Genomic DNA, 20,109 nt, shown 5'->3' on the forward strand with positions numbered 1-20,109 from the left:
CAGCAGCAACGTGGACGTAGCTCTCACATTGAGGGTGAACCACTATAAATCTGTGTGTGCTATTTATTCTTCGCTTACATCACGGCGTAAGTAGGTTCTGTCTAAGGAGGTTGGTATTTAAGTGGTCCAGCTGTGACCCTCCAATCTTTCCTGGGAACCTGCTTACAAAGGTCGGATTTGGGATTTAAATCCTAACAACTGGTATCAGAGCAACAGGTTGTGTTGTGATTTAGAAACGATGGGAGGCGAAGATGGTACGACGCACGGCATCGGTAAATTCGATGGTACAGATTTTGCGTTCTGGAGAATGCAAATTGAAGATTATTTATATGGCAGAAAGCTTCATGAACCTCTGAGTCCGAAACCAGAGGAGATGAAGCAAGCAGATTGGGATCTCCTCGACAGACAAGTTCTGGGAGTCATTCGACTGACGCTGTCGAAGAACGTTGCTCACAACGTGGCAAAGGAGAAGACCACCGCAGATATGATGAAGGTATTGTCTGACATGTATGAGAAACCTTCGGCAAATAATAAGGTATTTCTCATGAAGAAACTATTTCATCTAAAGATGATAGAAAATGCTCATGTTGTTGCACACACAAATGAATTCAATACCATTGTAAATCAATTGTCATCGGTAAAAATTGATTTCGATGATGAAGTACAAGCTCTAATTTTGTTGGCATCCCTACCAAATAGTTGGGAGCCAATGAGAGCAGCGGTTAGTAATTCTGTCGGCAGTGACAAACTAAAGTTCAACGATGTTAGGGATCGCATCCTTGCTGAGGAGGTGCGCAGGACAGATTCGGGAGAGGCATCGACGAGTTCTGCTTTTAATGTTGAAAACAGAAGCAGAAATTATGACAGAAACTACAACCGAAATAGGGGCAGATCGAAGTCAAGGAATGGCAGGGGTCAATCCAGACCAGGACGAACACATGAGTGTTGGAACTGTGGAAAACCAGGTCACTTCAAGAAGAACTGCAGGGCGCCAAATAAGGAGGACAACAAGGGGGCTGGAATCAACGCTGCTACGGAAGACATTGGCGATGCGTTGTTGCTATCGGTTGACAGCCCGATAGACTCTTGGGTGCTTGACTCAGGAGCATCCTTTCATACCACCCCACATCATAATATAATGACAAACTACGTGGCTGGGAATCTCGGCAAAGTTTATTTAGCCGATGGAGAGCCGCTAGACGTTGTTGGCACGGGAGACATTAATTTGAAGATGTCAAATGGATCCTCGTGGAAGATTACAAAAGTTAGACATGTTCCAAAGCTGATACGAAACCTGATTTCAGTAGGTCAGCTTGATGATGAGGGATATGATCTCAACTTTGGTAATGGGTCTTGGAAGGTGGCGAAAGGTGCTATGGTAGTTAGCCGAGGAAAGAAGATTGACACTCTCTACATGACGGATAGTTGTCGTGATATTGTTGCTGTGGTTGACAACACAAAGAAGACAGATTTATGGCATTGTCGGCTTGGGCATATCAGCCAGAAGGGGATGAAGCTGTTGGTGACAAATGGCTTAATTCCGGAGCTGAAGACGGTGGACCTTCATACGTGTGAGAGCTGCATTCTCGGAAAACAAAAGCGAGTAAGCTTCTCAAGTGCAGGCAGAGAGTTGAAGGTCGAAAAGCTGGAATTGGTGCACACAGACGTGTGGGGACCTACCACTGTACCCTCCCTTGGAGGATCACACTACTACGTGACCTTCATTGATGATTCAACCAGGAAGGTATGGGTTTATTTTATGAAAAATAAATCCGATGTGTTTAGTGTATTCAAAAGATGGAAAGCCATGGTCGAGAATGAAACAAACCTCAAGTTGAAGTGTTTGAGGTCCGACAACGGCGGAGAATACACTGATGGTGATTTCAAACGGTACTGTGCCGATAATGGGATCAAGATGATGAAGACTATTCCTGGAACGCCGCAACAGAATGGAGTAGCCGAAAGAATGAACCGAACGTTGAACGAGCGTGCTCGGAGTATGAGAATACACTCTGGACTGCCCAAGACATTTTGGGCAGATGCAGTCAATACCGCGGCCTTCTTAATTAACCGAGGACCGTCAGTTCCCTTGGATTTCAGAATTCCAGAAGAAGTCTGGAGTGGCAAGAAGGTAAATCTTTCATTTCTGAAAGTGTTCGGTTGCTTATCATATGTTCATAATGATGATACGGCTAGAAGCAAGCTTGATCCAAAATCAAAGAAGTGTTACTTTATTGGCTATGGTGACACCGAGCTTGGGTACCGATTTTGGGATGAACAAAATCGGAAGATCATCCGAAGCAGGAATGTTGTCTTTAACGAAGAGGTATTGTACAAAGACAAGCTGCAAAAGAATTCAGAATGTCAGGACAAGGAATCGGAAATAGTCGATTTGAGGGACTTTCCGGCACCTGAGCCGCAGCCAGGTACAACCGAGGCAGAGGAACAAACAATCCGAGAAGGTGCTGATGAAAGTGCTGATTCTGAAACAAATGAACAGACGCCAATCACAGAGCTGCGTAGATCATCCAGGATCAGGAAGCCGCTTCACAGGTACTCTCCATCCCTCAACTACATTCTACTCACTGATAGAGGGGAGCCGGAATGTTATGAAGAAGTAATGCAAGTCGATGAATCAACTAAGTGGGAGCTAGCAATGAAAGATAAAATGGATTCACTATCGGCAAATCATACATGGGAATTATCCGAGTTGCCAAAGGATAAAAAGGCATTGCAAAACAAATGGGTTTATCGGATAAAGGAAGAACCCAATGGAAGCAAGCGTTATAAAGCAAGGCTGGTTGCAAAGGGATTTCAACAGAAAGAAGGCATTGACTATACGGAGATCTTCTCTCCCGTAGTCAAGATGGTGACTATCAGAACTGTTCTTGGGCTGGTAGCAAAGGAAAATCTACATCTGCAACAGATGGACGTGAAAACTGCATTTCTTCACGGTGATCTAGACGAGGAAATCTACATGCGACAGCCGGAGGGATTCAAAATCAAAGGAAAGGAGAATCTGGTGTGCAAACTTCAAAAGAGTCTGTACGGACTAAAACAGGCTCCAAGACAGTGGTATTTAAAGTTTGACAGCTTTATGAAGAAAGCTGATTTTTCAAGGTGCGAGGCAGATCACTGCTGTTACTTCAAAAAATTTGAAGACTCGTACATGATACTACTACTCTATGTCGACGACATGCTAATCGTAGGAGAAAACCTACAGGAGATTGATCGGTTGAAAAAAGGGTTATCGGAAGAGTTTGCAATGAAGGATTTGGGAGCTGCAAAGCAAATCCTTGGGATGAGAATCGACCGAAGCAAGGAGGGCATCAAACTCTCACAAGAATAATATGTGAGGAAAGTTATCAAAAGGTTTAACATGCATGATGCCAAGCCAGTCAGCACTCCCTTGGCTGGACACTTTCGGTTGTCAAAGGATCATCGCCGACAACCGAGGATGAGAAGAAGCAGATGGACAAGATACCTTATGCATCTGCAATCGGTAGTCTTATGTATGCAATGATATGTACAAGGCCAGACATTGCACATGCAGTGGGAGTTGTCAGCCGATTTATGAGCAATCCGGGAAAGCAACACTGGGAGGCTGTGAAGTGGATATTCAGATATCTGAAAGGCAGCTCGAGTTCAGCTCTGTATTTCCGAAAATCAAAAACAGGATTGCAAGGGTATGTTGATGCTGACAACGGTGGTGATATTGATAGCAGAAAGAGCACATCCGGGTATGTTTACACCTTCGGAGGTACTGCAATCTCTTAGGTTTCCAAGTTGCAAAAGATAGTAGCTCTCTCTAGTTGTGAGGCTGAGTACGTTGCTGTGACGGAGGCCACAAAGGAAATGATGTGGCTACAATCTTTTCTGCGGGAATTGGATCAGGACCACGAGGGAAGTGTGCTATATTATGATAGCCAAAGTGCCATTCATTTGGCAAAGAACCCGGTTTACCATGCTCGAACGAAGCACATACAACTCCAGTACCATTTCATTAGATCAGCTTTGGAAGATGGAGCGCTAGTGCTTGAGAAGATCGCAGGGAATCAGAATCCAGCAGACATGCTGACAAAGGCAGTGACGATAGACAAACTGAAGCTATGCTCAACTTCAGTTGGCCTGCACGAAGTATGAAAGTAGGATAGAGCTGCTGCATCGATCAAAGTGTGAAGACAAATTAAAATTAGTCTTCAAGAGGGAGATTTGTTAGGTGTGGAATTGGCCAAACAAGTCAATTCTTTTGTTCACATAGTCGTGATGTAAGCGTTTACCTCATAATAGTCGTGATGTAAGCGCTTACCTCATCATAGGAAATTCATTCCTATAAATAGGTAGCTTATGGTTCATTTGTAAGAAATCATTAAGATCATTTGCTATACACATCCCAAGAGAGAAAAAATCTAAGAGAAATACTCTTAGTGAAAGGCCTAAGTAAGAGAAGGTCTTTGAGAGAATTTTCTGTGGTAAAATTCTTGAGTGTAATTGGGATTGGGGTTGTGAGGTTGAGTGTTGTAAACACTTGTAATATTTCTTCTTTAATAAGATCTGCAGCAGCAACGTGGACGTAGCTCTCACATTGAGGGTGAACCACTATAAATCTGTGTGTGCTATTTATTCTTCGCTTACATCACGGCGTAAGTAGGTTCTGTCTAAGGAGGTTGGTATTTAAGTGGTCCAGCTGTGACCCTCCAATCTTTCCTGGGAACCTGCTTACAAAGGTCGGATTTGGGATTTAAATCCTAACAAACTACCACCATAACATATGTTGTATAACTTAGTCATATCTATTCTGTTTGAACTATACAGTGTTTTTTATTTTTAGGGTGGAGGGGGTTGATGACCAAATACTTTTCCAATTATTAATATATATATTTTTGTTGAAAAAAATAACTTAGGTTTATTCAAATTTATTTTTGTAATATTTCTTGTGATTTGACATATTATACTTACTTCCCTCATTTTGATATTTTTGTAATAGAAGTGACCATTGATAAAATTTATATAATATTTCAAATTGCCCTTATTTTTTTGATATAGTGGAAAACAAACTACATAAAGATCTTAAAATCATTCGTAAGAAATACGACTTAAGTTTAGTTAAGCGAAGGAAATCCATGTCTTTAAGTGCATGATTTCAGAGTATCAAAGCCTCTTCATGATTATATTATGTTATTCATTTGCTAGAATATCGGCACAATGCTTTGCCTCCCTCCAATTATGTGTAATCGTAGCCTTGTTGGCCTTCAACAAATATCAACAATCTTCAATAATAGGTTTAAGCAAACGTCACGTCGATCCTCATTGATAAGCTTTAATGCATTTAGGCAATCTGTGTCCATTTCTACCGCTTCAAATTGCCCTTATGGCACTACGTGTAGAATACTATGTTTTTTAATAAAAGTCTGCTCTCTCAACTACAACTTACAAGTTGAAACATTCAACTTACTTGTTACTGTTATGTAGGGATCTAGCAGTTCAATTGGTTGCTACCTGAACTTTCATCTTGTTGTTGAGGGTTCGAATCCCCAGATTGTAATCCCCTCCCCCATTTTCCCCTTCTCCTACCCATATGTAATAATTTTTTTTTTAAAAGAAGTTAATTGTTACTGTTATTTCTTTCATCGTAAACTATTGTATAATGCATCTTGCTACTACTCAAATAGGATTTAGATTTTTAATTGTAAATTTCAAAAGTATATTAATATTTTAAATTAAAAAAATAATGGTTAACAATTACTTTACGATGGGTAAAAAATTATTTCGTATCTACTTTCAGGCAGTGTAGAATTTATATCTGAATATGATTTTTTTCAATATTCAAAATCCAACGAATTGATCAAGTTAACTGTGTAAAAATGTAATGTTTCGTATTTTAAAGAGTAAATATCTCAAAAGTCCACTTCAAAGAGTAAATATCTCAAAAGTGTTACGTCCCGTATTTTTATACATTGGGACAACCCGGATTAACTATGACAATTAAGGGCCAAGACTATTCCGGGATTTGAAGTCGGGACTTTTGACCATTTGATTTTATTTTGAGACATAAGTTGAATATGAAATTGAAGGCATTGGACACTTAGGAAAAATTGGGACCACAATTCATAAAATTGGAATTTAAAAATCTTGCACCAAAAGCCATGGTGGCCGTGTGGACTTGAAATGGTCCCACACATTGTGTGGCCAATTTTAATTGGTCCAACACATGTGTGGGCCATAAACAAAGGGAGATATTTGTGGATACTTAAAAAAAAGAAGACTAAGTCATCTTTCTCATTTCCCACTTCTACACTTAAAGAAAAATAACAAGACTTGGAGAGCCTCCACTCCCCCATGGTTCTCGGCCACAACCAAGAAAAATCAAGTCCCATTTTTGCCTCTCTAAAATTATTTCTTTGGTATAAACCCACTATTTGGAGGTCCCTAAGTAGCGTGGAAGTATTGTTTGGGTCATTCAACCACTCATTTTGCCCATTTGCAAACCCTAGCCTATTGGTGGATTGGAGAATAAAGGTGAGTTCTAATCTTGTTTTTGGAGTTATAAATGTTGTATGCATATTGTAGTATGCTAAAATGGATAAAAGTCATGAAATATGAAATGTTGAAGTTGGGTCTTGTGTTGGGTGTGTTGACCGTGTGAAGTATATGTGTGTGGTGTGGTATTGGGTTGATGAATTAATTGCTTGTAGCATATTGATTGTCGTAGAGTGGAGAAGAGAATAAAAATCATCGATACATGTATATGTGTAGTGTAGCCGTGTATATAGCCTCCAAATGGTAGCAAAGAATGAATTAATATCGCTTAGCGTCGTAATGGTTGTTGTGATGATTTGTATGTTGGAAATGAGAGTTAAATGTCCCGAATTGATATAGTAAGCGTTGCGGACTGATTTGGAGAACTTTGTGCATTTAATGCAATCCTTATATATGAGAACCATTAACATATGAATATGTGTAGTGTGAACGAATGTGAGTCATAGATTATGCCGAATATCGCATTATTATCGCTTAAGCGCTTTCGTGTCGTCGTTACGAATTCTAGTTTGGAATTGAGCATTTAATGACTTAAGATTGATGTTGAGATTGTACGGGTTGATTTGAGGGTTATTGTGCGTTGATGTAATTTGTATATTTTATGAAAATGGTATCGTTATATTGTGAATTGTGATACAAAACATGAATTGAAAGTCGGAAGTGTGCCCAGTGGGCTGCTCACGGGTAGGGGCTGTTTTCGGCCAAAAATTTGGAGAAATTGTGGATTGTTGGAAAAATTATGTGAATTGTTTAGAATGTTCTCGAATGTTGTTAGTATGAGTTTGGGTTAATAATCGAATGTACGAACGATATTGTGGCTTGAAAGTAAGCCATTGAATTGAATAATTGGAAAGTTGTCGAATGGTGTAAAAGAGAGCTACTATTATTATTTTGCCTTTCGAATTGATTATCGATGTTGCTAGGTTGGTTATTGTGGTTGTTGTTGTTGATTTTGAGCGAGTTAAATTCTCGGGATGGCCTATTTACAGGGGAAATGCTGCCGAATTTTCTGTAGAATTTAATGTTAGTTGGAATAAATGGCTTAAGTGCCTATGTTTAATATTGGATATTCGTTGGCATATTTGTAGACCTTGGGGAGCCCGAGGCGTAGATTGGAATTTACTTTAGATTGGCCATCTTGGAGTGCGTACGAGGTATGTAAAGCAACCTCCCTTCTTTTTGGCATGTCTTAGTTTTACATAGGCTAGATTAGAGCCTTAAGGAAATTCCAAATCCGAAATCCGAACATGATATGATCTATATATGTTCCTTGGTACTCTTATGTATGATTTGATGAAATATGAACCTTTATGTATTTGAAATAATCGCTTTCCGAACTTTGCGCAAAAAGGTTTCACTTTAAAGAACTTCGTAATTTCTGAATGCCATACATTTCACATAAATGCTCGGATTGCTCCAATATTTTTATAAAAGTTTGCATTATGTATGATACGTATGTTTTCCATAGGCGGGCCCGACTTGGGTAAATACCCGTCCGTGGGTCCCGCGACTTTCCTTTATGTAATTCAGAGAATCTTTGAAAGAATTTGGTATGATTATTATTCCGATTTCAAATATGATCATTTTACTTATGTTTGAATTTATGATAATGATTTTATGCATATGACTACTCACGACTCTACTCGTGCATTCTGTTATTCTTTTCGCCGAGTCCCGGGCCGGTTCTGTTGTTGTGCGCATTTTGATATACTCCGGAGTTATGCTGTGTTTATGGTTCACCGAGCTACTCGCAAAAGAGGGTCGGGTTCCACCTATATTTGGTGTTATGCTGTGTATGGCGTTATGTTGTGATGTGATATGTGACGGGGATACGGAGATTTGAAACTTTCTGGTGTTATGCTGTGTTATGGCGCCATCGACGGGTGGGCGACCATATTCTTCTGTACCCTATGCATTACTTACATATTTTTGAAAGTAAGCAAATTTTGATATGTTGGATTTGCACTTATGTTTGGTACTTCCATTTCGTTTATGTCTCAGATTTGCTTTCTGTATATTCTGCTTTGCATACTCAGTACATATTTCGTACTGACCCCCTTTCTTCGGGGGCTGCGTTTCATGCCCGCAGGTACAGATGCACAGTTTGGTAATCTACCCATTTAGGACACCCTCTTCTGCTGTTTGGAGTGCTCCTCTCATTTCAGAGCACACATTTTGGTATATATTCGTTCGCTATGTATATATGTATTTGTTCAGGGGCACGGCGGGGCCCTGTCCCGCCATATGATTCGGTTTGTCTGTTTAGAGGTCTGTAGACGTATTTGTGGGTGTGTGTGCCTACTTCTGTACGGATGTGTTTGCATGATTCTATTCGTTATGGCAGCCTCGTCGGCGTGCATTTTGTATATGTTTGTGGCAGCCTTGTCGGCGTGCATTTGTATATGCGTTTTGGGCCATTGTGCCATTTGACAGCCTTGTCGGCTTTTGACATATTTGATAGCCTTGCCGGCTTTTTGATATATGTGCATATGTTCGGCGATGTATATTCCGCTGCTTCTTCTGATTCTGATATAATGTTTTGTACACGCAATCGCGCAAGATAATATTCGTTCTCAACTCTGTTTAAAAATGATGATTTAGTTTGTATGTCCGTTTGGGTGCCCAAGTAGGGCACCAGTCGCGGCCCACGGGGCTGGGTCGTGACAAAAAGGCCACTCAACTATTAGGAATCACGTAGCAAAGTCATTGAACTTTGTTTTGTATCAGTAAAGTCACTCAACTTAAGGTTTTTTCTTATAAAATCACTCCACCAACTTTGTCATAAAAAACTCATTTTAACCCCTTACATTCGGACCACTACAATGGGTTTATGTAAATTAATTAAATCATAATTGAGTGCTAGTTTATCGGAAAAGATCGACAACCTAAAGATCAGAAATCATCCCTTATGAAGAGTTCAAGCTAAACCAGTTGAAAACAAAGGATTTTTCCCTTAATAGAACTAAGTCCATTTTACTAGTTTTAGTTCTGCCACTTTCAAAAATAGTGAAGCGGCCTCATTAAGAAGAAAATCAATTGCACCGAAGATCAAAATTCATCAACCTAAAGTAGTAAGATTAGCCTTGGATTAAAGTAAGCAATCTTTTCCATTGATATTTTGATTATCCTTGTGGTTTGGCCCTTCCCGGACCCCGAGCATAACGGGAGCTTAGTGCACTGAAATTATTATATAAATCCTTTGTAATTATCCAAATTGTCAAAATTATTTGAATTAAAGAATATATCATAAAAGACAAATAAAATGGATCGAGATAATTTGAAGCTCTGCAAAAAGAAATCATGCAGAAAAATGAGACTTTAAATATCAAAAGAAAAATATTAAAACAAAAGAAAGGGTATGGAATTTATTTTTTGTACACTGCTATTGCTAAAAATATTCAATTATTTAAAAGAGTACATGTCAATATTCATATTAAAAGAGTACATGTCAATCCGGGAAAGCAACACTGGGAGGCTGTGAAGTGGATATTCAGATATCTGAAAGGCAGCTCGAGTTCAGCTCTGTATTTCCGAAAATCAAAAACAGGATTGCAAGGGTATGTTGATGCTGACAACGGTGGTGATATTGATAGCAGAAAGAGCACATCCGGGTATGTTTGCACCTTCGGAGGTACTGCAATCTCTTGGGTTTCCAAGTTGCAAAAGATAGTAGCTCTCTCTAGTTGTGAGGCTGAGTACGTTGCTGTGACGGAGGCCACAAAGGAAATGATGTGGCTACAATCTTTTCTGCGGGAATTGGATCAGGACCACGAGGGAAGTGTGCTATATTATGATAGCCAAAGCGCCATTCATTTGGCAAAGAACCCGGTTTACCATGCTCGAACGAAGCACATACAACTCCGGTACCATTTCATTAGATCAGCTTTGGAAGATGGAGCGCTAGTGCTTGAGAAAATCGCAGGGAGTCAGAATCCAGCAGACATGCTGACAAAGGCAGTGACGATAGACAAACTGAAGTTATGCCCAACTTCAGTTGGCCTGCACGAAGTATGAAAGTAGGATGGAGCTGCTGCATCGATCAAAGTGTGAAGACAAATTAAAATTAGTCTTCAAGTGGGAGATTTGTTAGGTGTGGAATTGGCCAAACAAGTCAATTCTTTTGTTCACATAGTCGTGATGTAAGCGTTTACCTCATAATAGTCGTGATGTAAGCGCTTACCTCATCATAGGAAATTCATTCCTATAAATAGGTAGCTTATGGTTCATTTGTAAGAAATCATTAAGATCATTTGCTATACACATCCCAAGAGAGAAAAAATCTAAGAGAAATACTCTTAGTGAAAGGCCTAAGTAAGAGAAGGTCTTTGAGAGAATTTTCTGTGGTAAAATTCTTGAGTGTAATTGGGATTGGGGTTATGAGGTTGAGTGTTGTAAACACTTGTAATATTTCTTCTTTAATAAGATCTGCAGCAGCAACGTGGACGTAGCTCTCACATTGAGGGTGAACCACTATAAATCTGTGTGTGCTATTTATTCTTCGCTTACATCACGGCGTAAGTAGGTTCTGTCTAAGGAGGTTGGTATTTAAGTGGTCCAGCTGTGACCCTCCAATCTTTCCTGGGAACCTGCTTACAAAGGTCGGATTTGGGATTTAAATCCTAACAAACTACCACCATAACATATGTTGTATAACTTAGTCATATCTATTCTGTTTGAACTATACAGTGTTTTTTATTTTTAGGGTGGAGGGGGTTGATGACCAGATACTTTTCCAATTATTAATATATATATTTTTGTTGAAAAAAATAACTTAGGTTTATTCAAATTTATTTTTGTAATATTTCTTGTGATTTGACATATTATACTTACTTCCCTCATTTTGATATTTTTGTAATAGAAGTGACCATTGATAAAATTTATATAATATTTCAAATTGCCCTTATTTTTTTGATATAGTGGAAAACAAACTACATAAAGATCTTAAAATCATTCGTAAGAAATACGACTTAAGTTTAGTTAAGCGAAGGAAATCCATGTCTTTAAGTGCATGATTTCAGAGTATCAAAGCCTCTTCATGATTATATTGTGTTATTCATTTGCTAGAATATCGGCACAATGCTTTGCCTCCCTCCAATTATGTGTAATCGTAGCCTTGTTGGCCTTCAACAAATATCAACAATCTTCAATAATAGGTTTAAGCAAACGTCACGTCGATCCTCATTGATAAGCTTTAATGCATTTAGGCAATCTGTGTCCATTTCTACCGCTTCAAATTGCCCTTATGGCACTACGTGTAGAATACTATGTTTTTTAATAAAAGTCTGCTCTCTCAACTACAACTTACAAGTTGAAACATTCAACTTACTTGTTACTGTTATGTAGGGATCTAGCAGTTCAATTGGTTGCTACCTGAACTTTCATCTTGTTGTTGAGGGTTCGAATCCCCAGATTGTAATCCCCTCCCCCATTTTCCCCTTCTCCTACCCATATGTAATAATTATTTTTTTTTAAAAGAAGTTAATTGTTACTGTTATTTCTTTCATCGTAAACTATTGTATAATGCATCTTGCTACTACTCAAATAGGATTTAGATTTTTAATTGTAAAATTCAAATGTATATTAATATTTTAAATTAAAAAAATAATGGTTAACAATTACTTTACGATGGGTAAAAAATTATTTCGTATCTACTTTCAGGCAGTGTAGAATTTATATCTGAATATGATTTTTTTCAATATTCAAAATCCAACGAATTGATCAAGTTAACTGTGTAAAAATGTAATGTTTCGTATTTTAAAGAGTAAATATCTCAAAAGGCCACTTTAAAGAGTAAATATCTCAAAAGGCCACTCAACTATTAGGAATCACGTAGCAAAGTCATTGAACTTTGTTTTGTATCAGTAAAGTCACTCAACTTAAGGTTTTTTCTTATAAAATCACTCCACCAACTTTGTCATAAAAAACTCATTTTAACCCCTTACATTCGGACCACTACAATGGGTTTATGTAAATTAATTAAATCATAATTGAGTGCTAGTTTATCGGAAAAGATCGACAACCTAAAGATCAGAAATCATCCCTTATGAAGAGTTCAAGCTAAACCAGTTGAACACAAAGGATTTTTCCCTTAATAGAACTAAGTCCATTTTACTAGTTTTAGTTCTGCCACTTTCAAAAATAGTGAAGCGGCCTCATTAAGAAGAAAATCAATTGCACCGAAGATCAAAATTCATCAACCTAAAGTAGTAAGATTAGCCTTGGATTAAAGTAAGCAATCTTTTCCATTGATATTTTGATTATCCTTGTGGTTTGGCCCTTCCCGGACCCCGAGCATAACGGGAGCTTAGTGCACTGAAATTATTATATAAATCCTTTGTAATTATCCGAATTGTCAAAATTATTTGAATTAAAGAATATATCATAAAAGACAAATAAAATGGATCGAGATAATTTGAAGCTCTGCAAAAAGAAATCATGCAGAAAAATGAGACTTTAAATATCAAAAGAAAAATATTAAAACAAAAGAAAGGGTATGGAATTTATTTTTTGTACACTGCTATTGCTAAAAATATTCAATTATTTAAAAGAGTACATGTCAAAATTCATATTAACCTAAAGATCATTTTTTACATTTTAAAATTATATGCAATAATTCAACTCGTTTCATGGAATTGATTAAGATCAAGAGAGTTCAAAATTTAAAGAGGGTATTATTTCTCAAACCCAAAATGTAAAGTGGGCAAAGTGAGCTTTTTCTTTATGACAAATTTGGTTGAGTGATTTTATAAGAGAAAAGTCCCAAGTTCAGTGATTTTATTGATATAAAACAAAGTTCGATGACTTTGCTACATGATAACTCACAGTTGAGTGACCTTTTGACATACTTTTCTCTTTTGATCTTGTATGCGAGGATCATTTTCTACTCAGAAAAAAGAATGACTTAGCCATATCTTATTACCATTTCCAATCATTTCTTTAGATTTTGAAATGGTAATTGATATTTCAATGGGCTGATTGATAATCCAAATGAATTCGAAGCTAACTTAAGCAAATAAAATATAGTAGAAAGTTGAACAATCAAATAATTTGCGTTACCAGATTTAGTATTCAACATTTAAGGAGTACTACACAAAAGGGGTACTTTGGGACCATTGAAGAATTTTTTTTCCTTTAAACAAAGTTTGGTTACTAAAATGATCAAAATAAAGGAGATGAATGTAATATCTCAAATCAAAACAAGACTGTTACAAAGCCAAACTTAAAGGGAAGGCTCTCACAAAACAAAAAACAAAAAACAAAAAAACAAAAAAAAGGATGCTTTGTAGTTGGAATTTTAGTGCTACCATTTTCATCAAAACAAAATTGCTCCTTCCTCATATGAAGAATAGAATCCAAAGACAATTATTGGGTGAATTGGACTACTCCCCTGTCTCATTTTACACGTGACACTCTTTTCTTTTTAGTCAGTCCAAAAATGAACGACATCTTTCTATCTTTAAAAATAATTCAACTTTAATTTTTTTTTAATGAAATTATTTACAACAACACAAATATCTAGAGCTTGTTTTAGCGAACATGTTCTAAAATTCTTCAAATATTTATTAAACTCTGTGCTCAGTCAAACACCCTCATATAAAATGAGACGGAAAGACTTTTTTTTTTTGTCTCATAGCACAGTAATCTTACTTTCATGTTGTCTTCCTTCACTTATATTTTGTTCTTATGACCTTTGAGAAAGAATACAACCATTCTAAAAATTATATGAAGTTGTAAGCCCAACATATATAAACTTTCCCATTCAAATAAGTTAACTGGTCCAAAATTCATAATTTTCAATTTGCATTGATATAACATTTCCTGTCTATTTCGTATACTAGGGATCGCCAAGAACTAGGAATCCATCATTCGTTAGTGGGAAATTTTGTTCCAAATAGATGACCAATTTTGTAGTATTGGTGGAAGGGATATACCCTACTCGAAATCAGGGGCGGATTTAGGTGGGTGGGAGGGTGTTCAGCACCACCCTCAGCACAAAATTACACCCTATATTGGTAAGATTTTATGTGTTTGTGTACATATATAAGGCTTGAATACCCTCAACAAATCCAAAAGGTTAGCTCAAGCATTTTCAGAGTGTTTAAAATTCTCACCTCAATAAATCCAAAAGGTTAACTCAAGCATTTCCAGAGTGTTCAAAATTCTCTTCAGTGTTCAAGGTTCTATTACCATGGGACAACATTATTTTTCACGTTTAGCTTTTGTTTTTTGTTTCGAACCTCTTGAGTAAAAATTCTGGAGTTATTTATTTCGAACCCCACGAGTGAAAATCCTGAATCCGCCACTACTCGAAATTCCATGGAGAGTTTCTTTGTTCGATTAATGACATGATCTTTTTGGTTGTGAGATTACGTACCTAGTCGTTGAAAATGAATTGGGTAAGAATATAAGGGAATAACTACAGAAAATGGTATAAAAAATGAACTCTTGTTGTTGTCACCAACGGGGACTGACGGTTGAACGGTGATAGTTAGACAAGTTGGTCCGATCCTACTCTCAGCTTCCTGAAATGCAAGTTCTCGAACTCTTCTTGAATATCTTGTCGTTGAGTCTGTTCAAACGACAACTTGCTTGGGATTGAGGCATAGTAGGAGTAGTTGTAATATAGCTTCTATTGAAATGATGACTGGAGATGATTCCTTTCCTTTGTTACTCCTATTACTATGTTTTTTCTCCGGCAGGAGCCTTCATCATAAGAGATAAACATAAGATTAGTCGAAACTAGATATTTATAAATGTAAGGGTTGTGTGCTCTTGTTTAGGTCTACGGTCGCGTTGTTGATTGTGTCCATCAAGATGGCATGCCATTTCTTAGGTCTTTAAATTAAATGCAATTGGAAGAAATTTAATTTCTATCAAAATGAAGACTGCAGATGATTCTGAGCCACTAGTTTGAAACTGTTCTATGTTGCTGGACTGTTTGAGAGATGTACCCATCAAGATCTTCTAGCTACTGAATATCATTACTTATGAAGAATCGAACATTATGTTATTGCATCTAAATGTAACAAAAAAGAATTTGTTCTAACAATAAAGGTAACACTTCCTTGGCTATTACTCTTATTATTATGTTATGTTTTTCTCTGCAAGAGACAATTAGGCAAAAAAATAGATATTTTAAAATTTAAGAGTTGCGTGCTTTTGTTTATGCTCATTTCTTATGTCTTTAATTATATTAAGAACCTCTTTCATGAACTAATACAAAAAAAAAAATTAGGTTAAATTTCATCTCATGTAATGGGAAGAAAATTAATTTATATTTGCTGCACATACACAGAGCAAACAGGACTGCAAAAAAGGGAGAAAAGGAGACCTGGTGAAACTTCCTTCCATGTCTCTTTCTTTATCTGAAGATATACAAAGAAAAGTAGAGAAGTTTCAAAGCTGTCTGTCTTCAACAAACAGGGATGAGTGAAAACTTTATTTATCAAATTTCCTCCACTCAAATTTGATTAAACGGACCCTGCCATGGTTTGTGTTATATTGCCTCTGGACAACTAACGCATCACCACAAAGAAACCAGCAGGCATGCATTCCAATCACACTGTTGATGACTACTTCAGCCTTTTTTATTGTAGTTTTGTTCTTCAATTGCAACTCCTTAATTATTTGTTTCTTTCCTCAATGCTTTTACCTATACAAATTTGGACAAACTTTTCTCTCTATGGGTGGAGGTGGTTGGGCAGTTACATTTTGAGTAATAAAGAAAAATTACATTACTCATAAGAATTGGAGTGTGGTACACAAATGAAGGCAACTAGAGTAATCTAATTACTCCAGTACTTGATTGCTAAGGTTTACTACATTCTAAAGTAAAAATATATGTTGAGCACAAACACTTGAAATTTTCCCAACATTGTGTCCTTACTATTATAGAGAAGCGAACATTGACCAAGCACCAAAGTAGAAGTTAACTAGGATAAAACAGTACAATTTGGCTCATCTTTAGATGGCTTGACAATTCCTGCTAGCGTCCTTCTTCGACTGTAATTGTAACCTGATTGTTGGATGAGATGTATTGCTTACTAGAGGAAGAAGATGATTTTCTAGAAGTGTACTTCCTTATTACAAAAGCTGGTCTATTAGGTTGCGGAAGATTATTACCTTCCCCTCCCAGCATTAAAATAACATCTGACATGTTAGGACGCTCATTTGGATCTTCTTGTACACCCAGGAGCGCAACATTTATGCACTTTATTGCTTCACTCCTGTTGCATGATTCAAGTAATGACTTCTCTATTAATTGTATCTCAGCTTCTTCTGTCCACAATTTCCATGCCTGTGATAATTTTGCTATCTGAGAATCAAAGCTAACAAAAAGATATAATATTAACTCATAGGAAGTTTCTTCACTTACATAGCCCAACAAGTTTAAGGCTTCTTCTGATAGGTAAAATCCTGTATTCCTTCTTCCACTGATTATCTCAAGTACGACTACTCCAAAACTGAATACATCTGACTTGATAGAAAACAATCCGTCCAATGCATATTCAGGAGACATATAGCCACTAGATATCACCAGGTGCACAAAACATTAAGTGTAAGATTTTATCCCAAGCTCCTTTTCTAATGACAGGAAGGGATATATACTTACTAGGTTCCCACTACTTTATTCGTCTTTGCTTCTGTTACTTTTCCTTCAACAATCCTCGCCAAGCCAAAATCTGAAATTTTCGAATTCATCTCCTCATCTAATAAAATGTTACTGGTTTTCAAATCTCTATGAATAATCCTTAGTCGTGAATCATGGTGAAGATAAGCAAGACCCCGTGCAATGCCCAATATGATGTCATAACGTTTCTTCCAATCCAATAATTGACAAAGTGTTCCATCTAGCATCATTACCATGACAAAGTTATGGTGATGTCAATAAAATTAGATGATTATAAAAAACATATGGCTTCGAGAATAAATAACTTATTAATGCTAAACTTACCAAATATGAATGTATCTAAACTTTTATTCGGCATATATTCATAAAGTAATATTTGTTCTGTTGCATTGATGCAATAGCCCAATAGCCTCACTAGATTTCGATGTTGAAGCTTTGCAATAAGACTTACTTCATTCTTAAATTCATCTATGCCTTGTCCTGAATGGCTGGATAACCTTTTCACTGCAATTTCTTTTTTGCTTGGAAAGATACCCTGCAAACGTTTTTCATCTCATTACTATAGTCAATGCGGCCGTACCACTCCACAGAGGTGTAAGAATGAAATATTCACCTTGTAAACAGGACCAAATCCTCCTTGTCCAAGCTTATTTGCATTTGAGAAGTTGTCTGTAGCTGCCAAAATAGTCTCCAAGTGAAAGTATGGAACATCAATAACTTCATCACCGTTTTCATTCATCAATACTTTTGCTTCTCCTTCAACCTTATGCCAGTGAGATATTTGTGCCCCTTGGGTACCTCCTCTGCTATCTGAATAGAAAGGGGAAAATAAGAAAAATGGGACCTCATTACCTCAATTGGATTAAGAATGACCTTTGGAAAAGAAAATATCTTCCAGAGTTGGATTCATATCAGAATTACCTTCTCTTTTTTCCATTCTTCTTCTATAGTAAATGTAGGTAAAGCTGCCTATGAGTAGAGCCATAAAAACTATTATGGATGAAAGTATAGCTTTTAGCTTCATCGATATCGTAGCTTTAGGTTGAGCTGAAATTAGAAAGCCAAAAACAAGTCAGATATATTTAACATCTACCTTGAAGGATTTGATGCAAATATTCAGTAGACCTCAGAACCTATCATTAACTTTTAACAGTTCTGTTCACTCTTAAGTTTTACTTTGCTCAACTAACTCCTCAACACAGGCAAAGGAAAAGGAGAATCATTGTTGTTAAGTGCTAAGGTTAATAACTATGCTATTCTAACCTGCAGGTGAGCCACGTTTGACAAAGATAGTCCTTTCTGTTTCACTTTTGCTGAGTTGTTGTAGATTGAACAGATCGTCGGTCCAAATTGAACAGGTATCAGAACCATCATAAGTATAAGCAGTGCAAGCGCAATTGTTAAAACAAGTAGATCTACACTGTGAGGCTTCCCTAACAGTGATATTAGTATCTGGAGGAGCTGGTGGTCTCATGATTGAATCCATCCAAAAACTATCATGGTCTTTAGTAATTTCATTACACTGCTCCTTTTGGTCTCTTACACAACCACTTGAATAATCATTTGAATTCCATTCTGTATCTGATCTTGGCTTGAAGCCGCTCAAGCAATTGCAGGATGCATTAGCATTATCGCAAACTCCGAACACCCCACAATTGGCATAAACATCACATTTTTCTCTTGGTTGACTCCAGTATAGATTCCAAGGAATTGAAGTATCAAACCATGTTAGTTGCTTAATTTGTCCTGAGTCATCCATTATCATTCTTGACGCAATTGCACGACCAGCATAAATGGAATATGTAAAATATGACTCATTCTCATTATCGGTGTAGCTGAAATTAAACATGTAGTTTAACCCCATTTCAGGCACTAAGCTGAATCTTTGGCCATTCCATGAACCACTTGCCCAATACTCTGTAGTCCTATTCCATTTTATAACAAATTGAACATGCTTCGGGTCCAGTTCCACATAATACAATCCTGGTGCCGGATCGTTCATATTCTTCCATGAAATCAGTTCCTGTTTTCTTTGTGTACGTTTGTCATATCCAAGCTTAGCACCAGGCAAAAATGTGTGCGTTGGGTAGTCAAAACTTTGCCAAAGTTGTAAGGGTGTTGATGAATTTGGCATATCACTCAAAATCAAATTTCCATCGTCATGAAGAACTGCTATGACTGAATTATTTGAAGTAATACTCCTCGCAATATTTGTTGACCAAACTAAGCCTTGAAGTCTATCGAGAAGCACCAGGTTGCCTTGAACAATTGTCAAATTGGCAGCACCATAATCAAGTGGTTTATCCCTATTTGCTACCCAAACTACAGTTTGCGATAAAATAACGTTCTTGTACCATATGCCTATGTAATATTTGGCAGAGTTACCAGGTCTGAAGAAACCAAGCTCAAAGATCCCACCTGAAGAGACAATTATTTGGCCAAAAGAAAGAGATTCATTCCAAGAAATGGTGTCCCCTCCGATGGAGAGATTGGTGTTGAGACTAAGGCATAGAAATAGCACATGAAGTATCAGAATTGAATAGCTCTCTTTCATTTCCATGGCTGCACAATTTGTTGGTAGAATGGATGGTGTTAAAAGAAAAGATAGCAAGAGTCCTTGGTAGCGCTCTTGATGAAAGGAGACTTCTCTTTTGGGAGTCAAATTATCTTTCATCTAAATTCAAACTTTAATAGTAGTAAATTACTTTTCTTAGTCTTCCAACTGTCAATATCAACCTTCTATTATGATTGATCCTTATTCCTAACCATGTTTGATTTTTCTTCACCCATTAAAGCAGTTGTTAAAATTGTTTTATTAAGAGAAAATTTCTTTTTATACATTCCACTTTACTCTAAGTTGATGCCAAAGTTGAACATGCAAAGAGCACAAAAATACTCTCCAATTGCAAGAATGTCGTTATAGTCATCCTTGTCCTACT

At 37.1% G+C, this 20,109-nt stretch overlaps 1 protein-coding gene across 2 annotated transcripts; it reads right to left on the reverse strand.

Annotated features, from left to right (window-relative positions):
* Window positions 1–15,915: 15,915 nt before the first annotated feature.
* On the reverse strand, window positions 15,916–19,862 carry LOC132605836 (G-type lectin S-receptor-like serine/threonine-protein kinase At4g03230). 2 transcript variants are annotated; one of them, XM_060319092.1, is made up of 7 exons: window positions 18,434–19,860; window positions 18,092–18,217; window positions 17,784–17,980; window positions 17,495–17,705; window positions 17,153–17,390; window positions 16,916–17,066; window positions 15,920–16,837 (listed from the first exon to the last, which is right to left on the reverse strand). In XM_060319092.1, the coding sequence occupies exons 1-7, from the start codon at window positions 19,842–19,844 to the stop codon at window positions 16,526–16,528; spliced, it is 2,646 nt and encodes an 881-aa protein (XP_060175075.1). In that variant the 5' UTR covers window positions 19,845–19,860; the 3' UTR covers window positions 15,920–16,525. The 2 variants fall into 2 exon arrangements, with proteins under 2 accessions (XP_060175074.1, XP_060175075.1); XM_060319091.1 differs by having other exon boundaries at window positions 15,916–17,066; window positions 18,434–19,862.
* Window positions 19,863–20,109: the final 247 nt, after the last annotated feature.

The sequence above is a fragment of the Lycium barbarum genome, chromosome 8, assembly GCF_019175385.1.
Source record: "Lycium barbarum isolate Lr01 chromosome 8, ASM1917538v2, whole genome shotgun sequence".
NCBI lineage: Eukaryota > Viridiplantae > Streptophyta > Magnoliopsida > Solanales > Solanaceae > Lycium > Lycium barbarum.

Coding starts and splice junctions, on each gene's coding strand:
- LOC132605836 (XM_060319091.1), bottom strand. CDS start 19,844: ATGAAAGATAATTTGACTCCCAAAAGAGAAGTCTCCTTTCATCAAGAG. Junction 17,981..18,091: donor AAGAATGGAAAAAAGAGAAG/GTAATTCTGATA, acceptor CTTTCTATTCAG/ATAGCAGAGGAGGTACCCAA. Junction 17,391..17,494: donor TTTAGATACATTCATATTTG/GTAAGTTTAGCA, acceptor TAATGATGCTAG/ATGGAACACTTTGTCAATTA.